General features: G+C 27.9%; 2 protein-coding genes across 2 annotated transcripts; one reads left to right on the top strand and one right to left on the bottom strand.

Moving 5' to 3' along the window:
* Window positions 1-5,201: 5,201 nt before the first annotated feature.
* On the bottom strand, window positions 5,202-7,356 carry LOC107928309 (origin of replication complex subunit 6). The gene is made up of 7 exons (XM_016859502.2): window positions 7,257-7,356; window positions 6,357-6,472; window positions 6,207-6,239; window positions 5,922-6,026; window positions 5,778-5,840; window positions 5,586-5,673; window positions 5,202-5,427 (listed from the first exon to the last, which is right to left on the bottom strand). The coding sequence occupies exons 1-7, from the start codon at window positions 7,354-7,356 to the stop codon at window positions 5,339-5,341; spliced, it is 594 nt and encodes a 197-aa protein (XP_016714991.2). The 3' UTR covers window positions 5,202-5,338.
* Window positions 7,357-9,564: 2,208 nt separating this feature from the next.
* Window positions 9,565-10,609, top strand: LOC107928310 (uncharacterized). The gene is made up of 3 exons (XM_016859503.1): window positions 9,565-9,657; window positions 9,768-9,961; window positions 10,291-10,609. The coding sequence occupies exons 1-3, from the start codon at window positions 9,565-9,567 to the stop codon at window positions 10,607-10,609; spliced, it is 606 nt and encodes a 201-aa protein (XP_016714992.1).
* Window positions 10,610-14,507: the final 3,898 nt, after the last annotated feature.

Raw genomic sequence — 14,507 nt, 5'->3', positions numbered from 1 at the left:
ATTCTCAAACTATGACCCTTATTTTGAATTAGTCCCCAAACTTCAAAACGTTCTAATCACATCCCCAAATTATTGATGTTATACCAATCATGTCCTTTCATTATTAAGACTATTAACTTAATCATTAAATAATATGTCCAATCTTATTTGATATAATTTAAAATGAAAAAATAAAGAAAAAATGAATATTGTAAAAGTAGATTTTTTTTTTAAATCTTACTTTTGAAATTTTCGAAACTTTTACATAATCTTTACGTTCGTTCTTGTTCTTTTTCTTTTTCTTTCAATTTTACATGACTTTTAGTTTTTACTTTTAAAAATCATGTAAAAACATCTTATTTTTTTAAAATATTCATTTTAATTTTAGTTATATAAGATTTGACGTGTCATGTAACGGCTAAATTAAAAGTAATAATAACAAAAAGACTTAATTGATATAATATCGATAATTTAAAGATATTATTAGAAAGAAAAATCGACAACCATATTACTTTCCGTTCATTTTCGCTCTATTTGTTTATCTTTTTTAGTTGATAAAATAAGTGGCAAGAATAAAAGACAAGAATTTATGGTTTATGTATTTATCGTATTATAATTATTTAACATATTTATATTTTTTATAATTTTTTTATCCTATTTCATCCATTTATTTTTGTACGGTATCGAAAATGTTAGAATATTGCATTGATTAACTTGAAAAATAAAATCCCATTGATTTGTTGTTACCAATATTGGAAAATGCAAATTATAAAATATGTTGTTTCTTATGTTGATTCTTGAAGAACCCAATGGAAATAATTTTGTTTTCTTCGGTTCTCTTTTCAATTTTTCCTTTTTTTTTCATTTTTATAGTTAGATACTTTTATTTTCTTAATTTTTTAGAAAGATTTAAAAAATTTTATATTATAAAAAAAAAGAAAAATGTAAAACCAACATATATTTAATTATACATTTTATTTTCTCAAAAGTAATCGTAGAGACAATTAATACCGTGTTATCTTAGATTATAATCATATATACTCTTTTTGACACGATATCTAGAACTACCTATAGCTCATCTCCAATCTATAAATAAGAGAATAATGTGTTTCAGCGTACTCAAACACATGTTCTTTTACATTGATAACAATTCTCATAATAATAGAATAGATATTAAAAATATATATAATATGTTAATTTCAAATAAAATTAACTTTGGAGTAAGAACAATAATTATCTTAATATATAAAAACTGAATTTGATTAAGGATTGCATTTAAAATATTATTTTCTTAGTACATTTACATAAAATAATTGCTTTGGTATCATAAATGTTAGCCAAAAATCCTATATATATTGCGTAAGGACACCCCAAAGTCACCACAAACAATAGTCAAACAAAGGGTTTTCCTTATCGGGTAAACGTATTTTCCTTTTCCCATCAACCAAACAGAAAATATCAGACCTTTTTTTCCCAAGAAAGTGTAAGAGAGAAAGTAAGAGATGGAGCAAAAACGAATTTTATTCTTGGTTGCAGTCCTTTTGGGGATAATATCAGTCTTTACTGGCTTTGGTGCTGAAATTACAAGGGTTAAGGTAAAGAAAAATTTTCAAATTTGTAAAATTTAGATTTTTTTTAATTATATATATATTCTATATTCTACATTGGATTTTTATACTTTAAATCATTATCTTTTTTTGATATCGAGAAAATTAATTACTCTAAAAAATAGAAAAATTTAATCTCTATCAATTTTAGAAGTGAACTTATAAAAATAATTAATCACATCATTATTGTTTTTTTGTTAATTTTACATAATTTCGATATAATAAAAATTTATTTTTAAATTTTCTAAAATTTTATATTTTTTAAAATTAAAATTAAATTAATCGAATATATAAATATTAAGGGCTTAATTTATTATTATATTAATTAAAATATATATAATTAAATAGTTAACCTGCTTTGATTTTTATAAGAAAAAATATTTTATTCAATATTAAAGTTGGAAGGTGCTAAAGAAATACTTTCAATTTTTTTTAGGCTTCACAAGTTGAGATAGATTGGTACGGAGACTGTTCATATCCCAAGAGCCCTGCGCATGTACTTGGCTTAGTTTCAGCCGCAACGCTGTTGACCGCAAAAATAATAATGGATACCGCCACCGGTTGTGCTCATTGGGAAAGAACTAATCAATCTCCCAACTACAATCGGAATAAAGCTATTCTCTTATATATTACTTCTTGGTAATTTTGATTACTTTTTCTTAATGTTTTTAGAATTAGGTAAGTGGTTGAATTATTTAAGTTATTAATTTGTTAGTTTCATTGGTTTAATTAAAAAAATTAAAAAAATATATAATATTAAAAAAAATTATGTTCAACTAATTTATACCATTTTATATTTTATACATGAGTAAATATAATTTTAGGTATTTGAGTTAGGTTTCAATGTTTAAATTTGTACTTTTAAATTTGGCTTTTGTCATATATTAATTTAGTTAAAGCAGGATGATGTGGGTACATCAGTTGATGACATGGCATGCGTGCTACGTGTCTAAACTTAATTGATCCACACCGTTTAATTCTAATGGATTTACAAAAATAGAGGTGGAAGCAAAAAAAGAAAAAGAAAAATCTTAAGTACCAATGTGAACAATGAAGTCAAGCTCTTGTACCGAAAAGTACATTTTCCCTTTATACATGCACATACACATATTATGGGTTAATTGCAACTATCACCCAAAGTCTAAATTTGTTTTGAGCTTCAAAATGTTTGTAATTGAGTCCTCAAATAAACACTATCGTACGAATCAAGCTATTCTGTCAGTCTGGTGAAAAGGTTTTAAATTTGGCATGGAGCATACTTAAAATACATGGGTCAAAGTTTAAATACATGTGTACCTATTGTACGAATTGCTTGGATCTAATGTGTTAAATAAAATTAAAGAAACAACCTCTTAAATTTATTGGCACTGTTTTTTATACGTTAGATCCAAGTTGCTCGTACACTAGGTGCACACATGTTTATAGTTTGATCAACGTGTTTTAAAAACATTTCAGGTGAAATTTGAAGTAACATTTAATATTTAAACCGATGGTTAGAAAGATAGAAAGACTTGATTGATATGATATCGATACTTGAAGAACTTAATTTGCATGTTCTAAAGTTTAGATACCAATTTTAAATTTGGATGATAGTTTGGTATTAAAAGTTAAATAAACATTAAGTTAATTGGATAAAAAGGTTAAACAAATCCAAAGTGAAAAAAAGTTGTAATTATAAGGATACTTATTTCTCTTGCTACTTTTAAATTAGGAACTACATTTAAATTAAAAGAAATACTAATACTTTTTAAATATTTTTAACTATTAATATATTTTTATTTAAATTATTTTTAATAATTCCTTTTTCTAAAAATTTTCAGCTACATAAAAAAGTTTGTATGAAATGCATTTTGGTTAAAATATGCTATAAGTTCATGTATTTTTTTATAAATTTAAAATTTAATCCTGTACTTTTATTTTTAAGAAATTATTCCCTTTATTTTTCAAATTTCAAATTCTAGGTTCAACTGTTACACTGTTAAAATTATTTTATTAGATTCAAGTTTATTACAACTTCATATTTTAGTTACATGACTATCAAGTGAGTATTTTTTTTTTAATTTTAATAATTTTTACCGTGTTTTTTTATTTTATACGTGACACAGGATCACATTTATTGTAGCGATTGTTCTATTGCTGAAGGGTGCAGTGTCCAAAGATCAAAACGATCAAGCAATTGAGAGAAACGACATGTACTATTGTCCTGTCGTCAAAGCCGGAATCTTTGCCGTTGGAGCTAGCTTTGCTGCTATAAGTTTCATTTCCGGTGTCTTACTTTTTCAAACCCTAAATCCGAGAGGGGAGGACGCTAACAATGCACCGATTCCGAATGAAGGTGGCGTACAAAGGTGCGTCTAAGGGGAGACAAGCAGGGGTCATGCCCCTCCAATACAGAAATTATAAATGATAATAAATAGTACTTTACCCTCTTTTAAAATAATCTATTTTATTTAATCACTTTAAAAATAATAAAATTATAAATTAATACATAATAAATTTATTCTAATCTAAAAATATATAATTAAATTTCAAACCATTTAAAAAAAATTTGGTTGCATAGCCATGGTTGACCTCAATTCCCACTCAAGAGTCATGGCTTTGTTATATATATATATATATGGTGTTATCAATAACGTGGAGTTTTGTTGAAAGAGAGGTATATTATCGATATGTAATATAAGATATTATTTAAGGGTCTGTTTGTTTGCCAGTAAAATATTTTTCGGAAAATGATTTTTGGAAAATGATTTATTTTTCTGGAAAATGATTTACTGAAAATATTTTCTGTTGTTTGGCAAATTTCCTGAAAATATTTTCCGTAAAAGTTGTTTTTACATATATTAATAAATTTATATACATAATAATAAATTTTTATATTTTAAATTATTTTTACATATATTGCAATGATTTATTTATAAATAAATAAATTAAATTAAATATATAATAATACTCAATTATTAAGCTTCAATATTAACCTTTATAAATTGAAAACAACCAAAGTCAAATAAATTATTTGTAATTGTGTTAAAAAATAAAAAAACAATGATTGAATAATTATAAATTAGCTTCCAAACCACAATTAATACTAGAAATTAATAATATTATCCAAATGCATAATTAGTAGTACACCACATAATAACAACATTGTCCAAGTGCATAACTAAATATTACACCACATAAAAGTATCAATATCTTCAACCTTAAGAAATTTTTTGTGCTTTTTTTGTTAGATGATAGAACAGATGATTTCCACTCTTCATAACCAGCTTTCTCCATTTTCTTTGCTCGCTTGTAACTTGAAAGCTGCAAGAGGTTCAGGTTAGCCCTACAATATTTTGATGCACAAGAAAATAAACAAATGTTGTTTTCAAGAACAATATCACAAACTTCTGGTAGCTTTTAGTGCTGAGATTAAATCTCAAATGGTTCAAATTCTCTTAGAAATTATAATTGTCTGCCTTACTAAGCATCAAAGACTTAGAATCACCAAGAAAGGCTGCTGCAAGACCAATGAAAAACCCATGCAGAGCTTAGACATTAAAGATTTTAATCTCTTGAATGATATAATAGAAGCCTCATCATTGATTCAGATCATGAAACAATAATTTCATTCAATTATTCCAAGCACTTATTCAGTACAACCAATTAAATAGACAGATTATGTTGCAGAAATTGTTACAAAAGCCAAAACACAAGGATTCATATATAGAAAACAATGAATCCTACTTCATCCGACATTTAGTAAACTAATATTACAGATAATGCAGTGTTACCTCTGGTCCATCAGATAAATAACCACCATCATCAAATTTTCTTTTTTCAGGTAACACGTCTAGCAGTTTTGCAGACACATCAAAACAAAGTCTAGAGAAAATAAATTCCCTAGTATTGAAAGCCAATATATGGTACTAAAATTGTACTACAAATAATACCATCAAATGCTTACATACACATGGTTATATACAACCAATTCTAGGGTAAGTCCAAATGAACACCTACCTCGGTTTCCTTTCACTTCCTTGGGATCTTTTTTCTCACTTGAGATCCCAAAAACATCATGACACAGATCTTTCATGGAGGTGGAGACCTGCATTGAAAGTTCCAAGCAAATGTTCAGTGCATTAAACATTTATAAGTTAACAATAAAAGGATTACATTTAGGGAAGTAAAATAAAACAACATGTTACTTACACAAGAAAACTCAGATTCAGAGATGCCACAAACTTCAATCAACCTAACCTTGTCAATCTTAAGCTGTGAAGTAGATAATTTATGTCAAAAACAGGCAAATAGAGGAATAAAAACATTTAATAGGATGAATTAAGTGCACATTACCTTGTGTTTTTTAGCGCATAAGTAAAATGCCACAGCAGTAAACACTGGCTTGGAGAAGTCTGCACTGGCCTGCCTGGAAGAAGGCAGTGATGCCAAAAACCGATCCTAGCAATCAGATAACATAACATCTAAATATCAAATGAAGAGTCGTCGATTGTAACAATCCTAACAATTAAAGATCATCTATTGGGACTTACCCATTCAGGCATTTTTCCAAACACATAAATGATATAGAAACGTAATCAGATAAACAAAAATAATATATGAAATGCAAAAGGATCTTACAGAGATAAGCCCTTCTTCACAAAAGGTATGAGCCTAACACATCCAAATTGAATCCCCAATTCCCTAATATCCAGCTTTGTTCTGAAGCACCATTTTTTCTTAAGTTAGTGAAAATCTGAGTATAAAATAATAGCAGGAAGAGGAAAATGCCTGCGAAAGAGAGAGAGAGAGATTGCATGAGAAAGAGAGAAAGAGAGGGAGAAAGGAAACGAAATACCAGCAGCAAGAGAACGGAAATTGAACAGCAGCAAGAGAAGGGGCCTTACCTGGATGAAGGAGAAGCACGGGAAAATGTCTTACAAAAATTGAAACGGTAAACATTTTCCCAAAATATAAGGGATTTTACCCGTGATTTGGAAAATGTTTTTCAAATGGAAAAGGTTTTCAGGCTACCAAATACTGGAAAATGAGTAAAATATTTTTCGAAAAATAAAATAATTGAAGTTGTATTTAAGATGCGTAACTATAACAAACAATTTATTTAATGTTTAAAGGTATAAAATGCACTCGAGCTTTTAAAGAAAAAAGAAATTAATTTTATTATTATGATTCAATTGGGTGCTTCAATTGTCGAAATGCATAAAAAAATTTCTTTGACCATTAAAGTTAACAGCCTTCAGTATTTATTTTTATTTTCAGTTAATTCTACCACACGTCACGTTATGGTTGTGACACGTGGTAGGAAAATAAAATAAATAAAACTTATTTTAAAATATAGAAAAATATTTAAATTTTGCTAAAATTAAAAAAATAAAAATTATAGAAAGTTATTAAGAATATATAAAATATAAGAAATATAGGAAAATTATAGAAAAATATAAAATTTTATAAAATTATATGTAAATTATAGATGTGAAAGTCCAATTTCATCCGACCCAAGATCTAAAAATAAACAAACAAAATACAAAACCAAAAATAAATAAATAAGTCTAAAGTATGTCAGTTCATTTACAAAATATCAAGCCTAAAAAAACAAAAACCTAATGGCCGAGTGGCCGAGTGGCCCAATAACCTAAACATTTTTTAGTAAAACAAAAGAAATCCTAGTACCTTTGGCGCCGCTCCTCATATCACATCGACGTGCTCTTTTCCCGAGGTCCGAAGCACCCATGCCGCCATTGCACCAAAATGGCAAGAGTGCGCTTCCCATCGTCGTCGTTGATTACCATGGTACCTGCAAAAAAAAAAAGAAGGAAGACAAGGCGAAAATAGTGGAAATGGCAGAAATAAGAAACAGAAAAATAGAAGGAAACGATGGCTAAGCAGTAGATGGCAGAAACAAGGGAAAAAAAAAACAAAAAAATAATATGTAATGTTCGGCTATAAAAGCCGTATTCAAAAATGTAATTTTTACAGACAAAGTAATAAAAAAAATACAAACATTTGAAAGGTGATTCCTTTTTATTTTTTATTCATTTTTTTAATTAAAATATTAATTAAGTTCAATAACTCTTTTTAATGATTAAATTTTATTTTTTACTGTAATTCTATGATTAAGACAAAATATATTAAAATTTTTATCAATTGGTATAAAGCAATACGCATTGATTCATATTGGTATTGGTTAAAATAGATCGAAACACTAAAATTGTCCTCGTACAATAAAATTTTGATCGAACCAAAAGCTTGCCTATTTAGCATCAATTTAGAGTCGAAACAATATATACCGATTGATATACAACCGTGGCCTAGACCGTTGTGTGGAACATTAAAAGGAAAAAAGGATAACTACGCAGATAGTTACTATAAAATTATCGCATTCTTATTTTGATAATTTTAATTCTTTTATCAATTTATGTACTACCGTTAAAAATTTTAATCGTTTTGGTCACTCCTCTATTAAATTCCAAACAAATTAATTCTTCAGAAATTTAATTTCTACCACCAATACTTTCTAAATAATAAATAAAAGCCCAAATGGTGAATGAGGCAAACTTTAGGAGTGAATTTTGACTTATTTTCTAATGTAATTATAACACACGGTTAAGACAATCAATATGCATTGGTTCATATATGTATCGGTTAATAAAACATATAAAAGAACAATAAAATGGTCCGACATACAATGAAATTGGAATTAAATTCACCATTTTAACAAGTCAAACTTGGTTTCTAGTCTCGGGTTATATTCATATTCAACACATATTTTGATATTTTGATATCAAACACAGATTTATATTTGTCCTTTTTTATTAAAAATTGATCCATGTACGTCGACACGAGGTACATGTGGCACGCCATGTTTACTTGTCTAATTATTTCGTTAACCACGCCAATTTTTAACAATAAAAATAGATAAAAATTTTAATAAAAAAGATTAATTTACTTTTTAATTTAGTCGTAAAATGAAATTTAGTTGTAAAATGACTAATTTTAATGTAAATGTTGGATTGATTGATACCATGACTGGAAAATGTATATCATAAAATATAAGAAATCTTAGTTTTATCTTTTGCTTAAGAAACCAATGGAATTAATTTGACTAAAAAGAAAACGTATTTTCTTGGGTTGTCCATAAATTTTTTGGCTTAATTTTAAAAGTCAACTCCATCAAATTAATCAGCAAACTAAAAGAGAAAATAATAATAAGATGATATCTAAGCTTAGGGTTGACCTCTGGTGAACTATACACAGTTGTATGGCCTTGGAAAAGATGAATATAATATGAAAAAAAATTTATTACTACTTCATACCTTATTCAATCATTGAGTTCGAGTACAAGATACTATATTTATTACTAAAGTAGCTCAAATTAATTTCCATTTCAGTTGATGTTATAAATATCAAGCATTAACAATTCATATCAACACATTCATCTTTATTTAAAATAAATTTTAAGTTATTGAAAACGATTAACAAACATTTTAAAATGAATTTTAGTCTTTTTTTTTATTTTTAATGAATTTTTATATTTTTTATTTTTAAATTATTTTTTGACATGACATATAAAATAAATAGTGTCATATTAGTATGAAATGTATATGAATTATCATGTGGATTGTCACGCCAATATCATTAAAAATTAACATTTTAGTTAACATTTCCACAAAAAATACAATTTGCCTCTTTTTGAAAAGTTAATGACCGAATTTAACTAAAAAAAGAGCTAAATTGATAAAGAATGTAAACGTTGAGAATTAAATTTGATATTATGCCAAAAAAATTATAACATTAAATACAATAATTACTTTGATATAATATGTTTTTAACATAATATATAATGTTAGCCAAAACCCCTATAAATATTGCATGAGGACGTCCCAAAAGAAAGCCACTACAAACAACAGTCACAATCAGCTTTTTCTAATCTTCCAAACAGAAAATCTCAGGTTATTTCTATTCCGAGAAAGTGTAAGAGATGAACAAAAAGGGTATTTTATGTTTGGTTGTGATCCTTTTAGGGATAATATCAGCCATTACTGGCTTTGCTGCTGAAGCTACAAGGGTTAAGGTAAACATAAAAAATAAAAAATAAAAATAAAAACATCAAATTTGTGAACTTTAAGGTTTTTTAATTATATGTATTCTCTATTAAAAATATTCTTGTTTTATTTTTTTTAGAGGTCACAAGTTCATTTAGATGATTCTGGAGAATGTACATATCCAAAGAGCCCATCGCATGTTCTTGGATTAACTTCAGCCCTAATGCTTTTGATCGCTAAAATGATCCTTAATTTCTCCACTGGCTGTTTATGCTGCAAAAGAAGAACAGATCAATCTCAGAAATGTGCTTTAATCTTCTATATTATTTATTGGTAATTGGTTCCCTCAACTTAAACATCTTTTATTCGAGTTTAAAGTATTAATATGGTACTAATCAAATTTTTTCATCCGTCTTTCGTTATTAGCTTAATCGTGAAAGGTTAGTTCATATATATAATGTGAAACATACTTAAAACATGTGTCAAATGGTAAATAAGTGTAGACTTATCGAATGAATTGTATAGATACACGGTTTTCAGAATTAGACCGGTTGAGATATCGATTTAGAGAGATTAAACTGATTTTTTTTTATCTTTTAATATATTTTTTATGAGTAATTGATAATTTATTTGATACAACCAGATAAACATATTGTATGCAGGGTCACATCTATTTTAGCTCTCACTCTATTGCTAAAAGCTGCCGCGTTCCAAGCTCAACACAATGAACCGACTGTGATGAACAGCTGGGAATACTGCTCTCTTGTTAGAGCCGGAATCTTCGCCTGCGGAGCCGTCTTAGCTGTTATAAGCTTGATTTTCGGAATCTTGTATTATCTAACCCTAAACTCGAAAGGGAAGGAAGACGCTAATGCGCCGGTTCCGAATCAAGGTGACATAACCATGGCACAACCTCAGTTCCCATTGGAGAATCCCGATTCTGTAAATGAAGATGCTAAGAACAAGCAGCAATTCAGTTGATCGAGAAACACTTGGTAGGGCTTTTCCAGTGGTGGTTGTGTTAGTCTTGAAATCAATTTGGTGGTTTATGTTTTGTGAAGCATTTGGGAGTTAAATATAAAAGGGTGTACCCTAAAATAACATTTATATGAAATTTATAGTATTGATTAATATTGGGATATATTTAAGGGAAAATATTTGATACACTATCAGTGAAGTTTTTAGGTTCCACAAATAAGGGTTAACAAGTGTCTTAAAATATATAAAAAAATTATATATTAAAAAAATATATGTCAACTTTTTAAAACTATTTGTGGAATAAAAAAATACACTGTGTATACCACATACTCATCCTATAATTAACTCATAATTAATTCATATATTTGTTTCATATAATATCTTGTTTTTTGTTAATTTGAGAAACAATAAATGAAAAAATTAGAATAATTAAACATAAGCAAATGTTTACACAATTTGGTTCAACAATATACGTCTACGAGGTATTCACGAAAAATTATTTATAAACTCTCACTTAAATTTATAATTTAAGCTCAATTAATCTTTAAATTTTTACGATCTTACTTCCGTACTTTTACAATGAACTCTTTCGCCAACTAAATCATTCTCTAAAAAAACTTAAGAATTCATGAAAAGTTCCTTTTAATGCAATGATCCTTAGAGATTGGATTGCTCGGATCAATCAATTACACCCTTGCTTTGTGGAGAGCCAATCGAGATTACATTGAAGACTTTTTTAAGAGCGAATCTCCGTTAATTCACTTTATATTGGACTTTATTAGTATATTGTTTTTGCTATTGTAGTCCCTATTATTAAGGGGTTGGCTTGTGTTGTAACCTTTGATTGTCTCGTGCCTTGTTCAAATGAACTTTGGAACCAGCTGTTACCATCCTCCGTTCTATGGGCTACATGTTATTAAACAAGGCTTTGCTCTAGTCAAATGTTAATAAAAATATAACCTGAAACATATTTAAAACACGGATACTAAATGGTAAATAGGTGTATGCTTATTGTATGAATAGCATCAATACATTGTTTTCAAAATTAGACTAATTGGTTGGATTAGTTGAGCTGGGAATCAATTAGGGTACTAGTCTAGAAAAAGAGGTTGAACCAATTGACCCTCAAACTGGTATGGATCAACTAAAAATTAATTAAATAAAATTTATCTATTTTTAATATATTTGATTGGTTGATGTAAAATTTTGCTAGTTGACTAGCCACGTATAAGTTTAATGAATTGCTTCCCCTAAAGTGAGGTTGGGAAGCATGTTTTTGTGTAAAATATGAAAGCCTTGTGTGTAAGAACATGGCTACCTGTGGGGTCTCTTGCATGTTTCGACTGCTAAGTGTGGTTCACATGGTTTTTCCAAGTAAACGATGTTGAAAATGTGTAGTCCATGATGGCATATATTTGGTTCATAAGTATATGGTTAGAAGTTTTGAGAGGTAAATGCACATAAAAATAAATAAAATAATTTAAATGTTATAACAATGAATTCTCTCATCAACTACTCTTTTCCCTAAAAAAAATATTTAAGTATTTTTTTAATGTAATTATCTTTGGAGATTAAGTTGGCTCGAATCAATTAATTACACCATTGCTTTATGGAGAACAGATCATGATTGTATTGAAGACTTTTTTAAAAAGCGAATGTCCATTAGTTCACTTTATATTGAACTTTATTAATATATTGTTTTCTTTTTACTATTTTGTAGTTGTTATTATTTTGTAGAGATTTTGTATGAGAGTATAAAGAGCATTGTATTGTTCATTGATGAACTTATTTTGTGAAATGTAATTGTTGTAAACAGTTATATTTATTGCGGAGAAAATTTAGAAGGCAGTGTTTTAGTGTTTAGGACAATAGAATTACTTAGAGAGTGATGGGACATAATTCACTTGTATTGTGGATTAAAGACAATAGAATTATTCGCTAAGCTAGACTTCGCAAACATAAAGAATCCAAATTGCGTAAACAATCCTATGTATTCATGGTTTACTTTGCTTACTAATTTTACACTGAAAACCGAAATGAACACTACAATCAGGCAGGACAACTGAAATACTTACTAGAGTCAAACACTTCGATTCAACATAAACCATTCAAAGCAATTAACAAGTTTAGATTCCCACCAACTTCATGCTTTCTAGTTTATGAAAACAAGCGACCATAATTTGTTAGTTGGGTCTATTAGTATCAGAATTTAAAACCTTGTCCATGCTTGTTTGATCTGTTTTGATGCATTAATAATTTTTATTATACAAATTTTAAGGGTTTTTTTAATGGTTAATATTTGGTACACTAATAATGTACTTATTTTATTCTATAAGTAACCTTAAAAAATTATCAACTATTTTATTTTTTTAATATTTAACTATACCTTTAAAGGGCACTTATCAATCCCTTAACCAAAAGCGTAATTAAGGGAGCTGACAGAAATCTCGATTTCCCCTAAAATGAAAAATTTTCATTTAAACCCTTTAAAATTCTTAAAATTTTAAATTATCAAAATGCTTGAATATTAGTTGCCGTAAGCAGTTGAATTGATTGATTCTTACTATTATTGGAAATTGATTAATTAATTTTAGAAGTCAACTCTATCAAAGTAATCAGTAAATTAAAAGAATAATAAGAAGATGATATCTAAGGTTGACCTTTGCTCAACAATATACAGTTGCGTGGCCTTGGAAGACACGAAGATAATACAATATATAGACATAGGACATTAGGACTTATTTGCTAAAAGTTTATAAAGAAAGAAGAAAATGTAAAACCGAACTGCTTAGTAATATTAATTAACCATAACTGTCCAAGTGAGAATATTACATGTTTAAGTGTATTCGAAGTCGCATAGTTCAAAGATGTTATAATAATAATACCAATATTAATCGAGTTAATAAGGATGAATTTAGAATTATTTTTTTAAGAGGGGTCGGAATTGAATAACAAATTTTTAAAGGGATTAAACATTATTATATTATTCATTATTTTTTAAGGGATTAAACATAATTTTTTTTCATTTTAGGGGGCAAAATGTAATTTTCCATTTGAGGGGGGGCCAATGCCCCTGTCTGTCCCCTTTAGATTTGCCCCTGTGAGTTAAGACTTCGTCAATCACTATTGTTTGAACTGGTACTGATAGGCCAGTTGGACCAGTTGGATCGAAAACTTGCCAGGGTATCGGTCCGGATAGGAGTTTTGAACCGGGGGGACTCAGGAACAGTACAAACCGATTGAACAAGATGATTGACCCTGATTTCTTTTTTTTTTTTAATTTTTAATAATTTTTTAATTGAATCAGTGAACCGTGTTCAACCACCAGTCTGATTTAAAGAACATTGCCATCAGAATGACAATGTTTTAATCTCAAAATAAATCAGAGGCGAATCTAAGGAGGCAGATAGGCCCTTGGCCTCTAGAAATAGAAATTTTGTAATTTAGTCCTTTCATAAATGATGGAATTATAAGTTAAAAACTGATAAAATCACAAATTAATAAATGATAAAATTATATTTTGATGTTTCAATATTTTATAATTCAATTCCATACCCTACTAAAAAAATTCTAGATTGACCCTAACATTTATTATAAAAAAATAATTATTTCATTCCCACGTACTAAAAAAAATAATTATCTTATTTCGTTACCCAAATAACAACAAGAATATATATGTATAATGCCTTTAAAATATTTTTTACATTAAATAAAATAATTACTTTGATATAACGTGTTTGCTGAAAACCCTAAATATTTGCGTAAGGACCCGTCATTGACAATATTCAGAATCAGCAGCGGTTTTTCCTTTTTCCTAGTTAACATATTTTCCCTTTCTCATCAACCAAACAGAAAATCTCAATTTTTTTTCCAGGAAAAAGTGTAAGAGAGAGATTAAGAG

The sequence above is a fragment of the Gossypium hirsutum genome, chromosome A08 (genome assembly GCF_007990345.1).
Source record: "Gossypium hirsutum isolate 1008001.06 chromosome A08, Gossypium_hirsutum_v2.1, whole genome shotgun sequence".
Classification (NCBI taxonomy): domain Eukaryota; kingdom Viridiplantae; phylum Streptophyta; class Magnoliopsida; order Malvales; family Malvaceae; genus Gossypium; species Gossypium hirsutum.
Note: the sequence above shows the minus strand (reverse complement) of the source record. Positions and strands in the feature narration are given on the sequence as shown.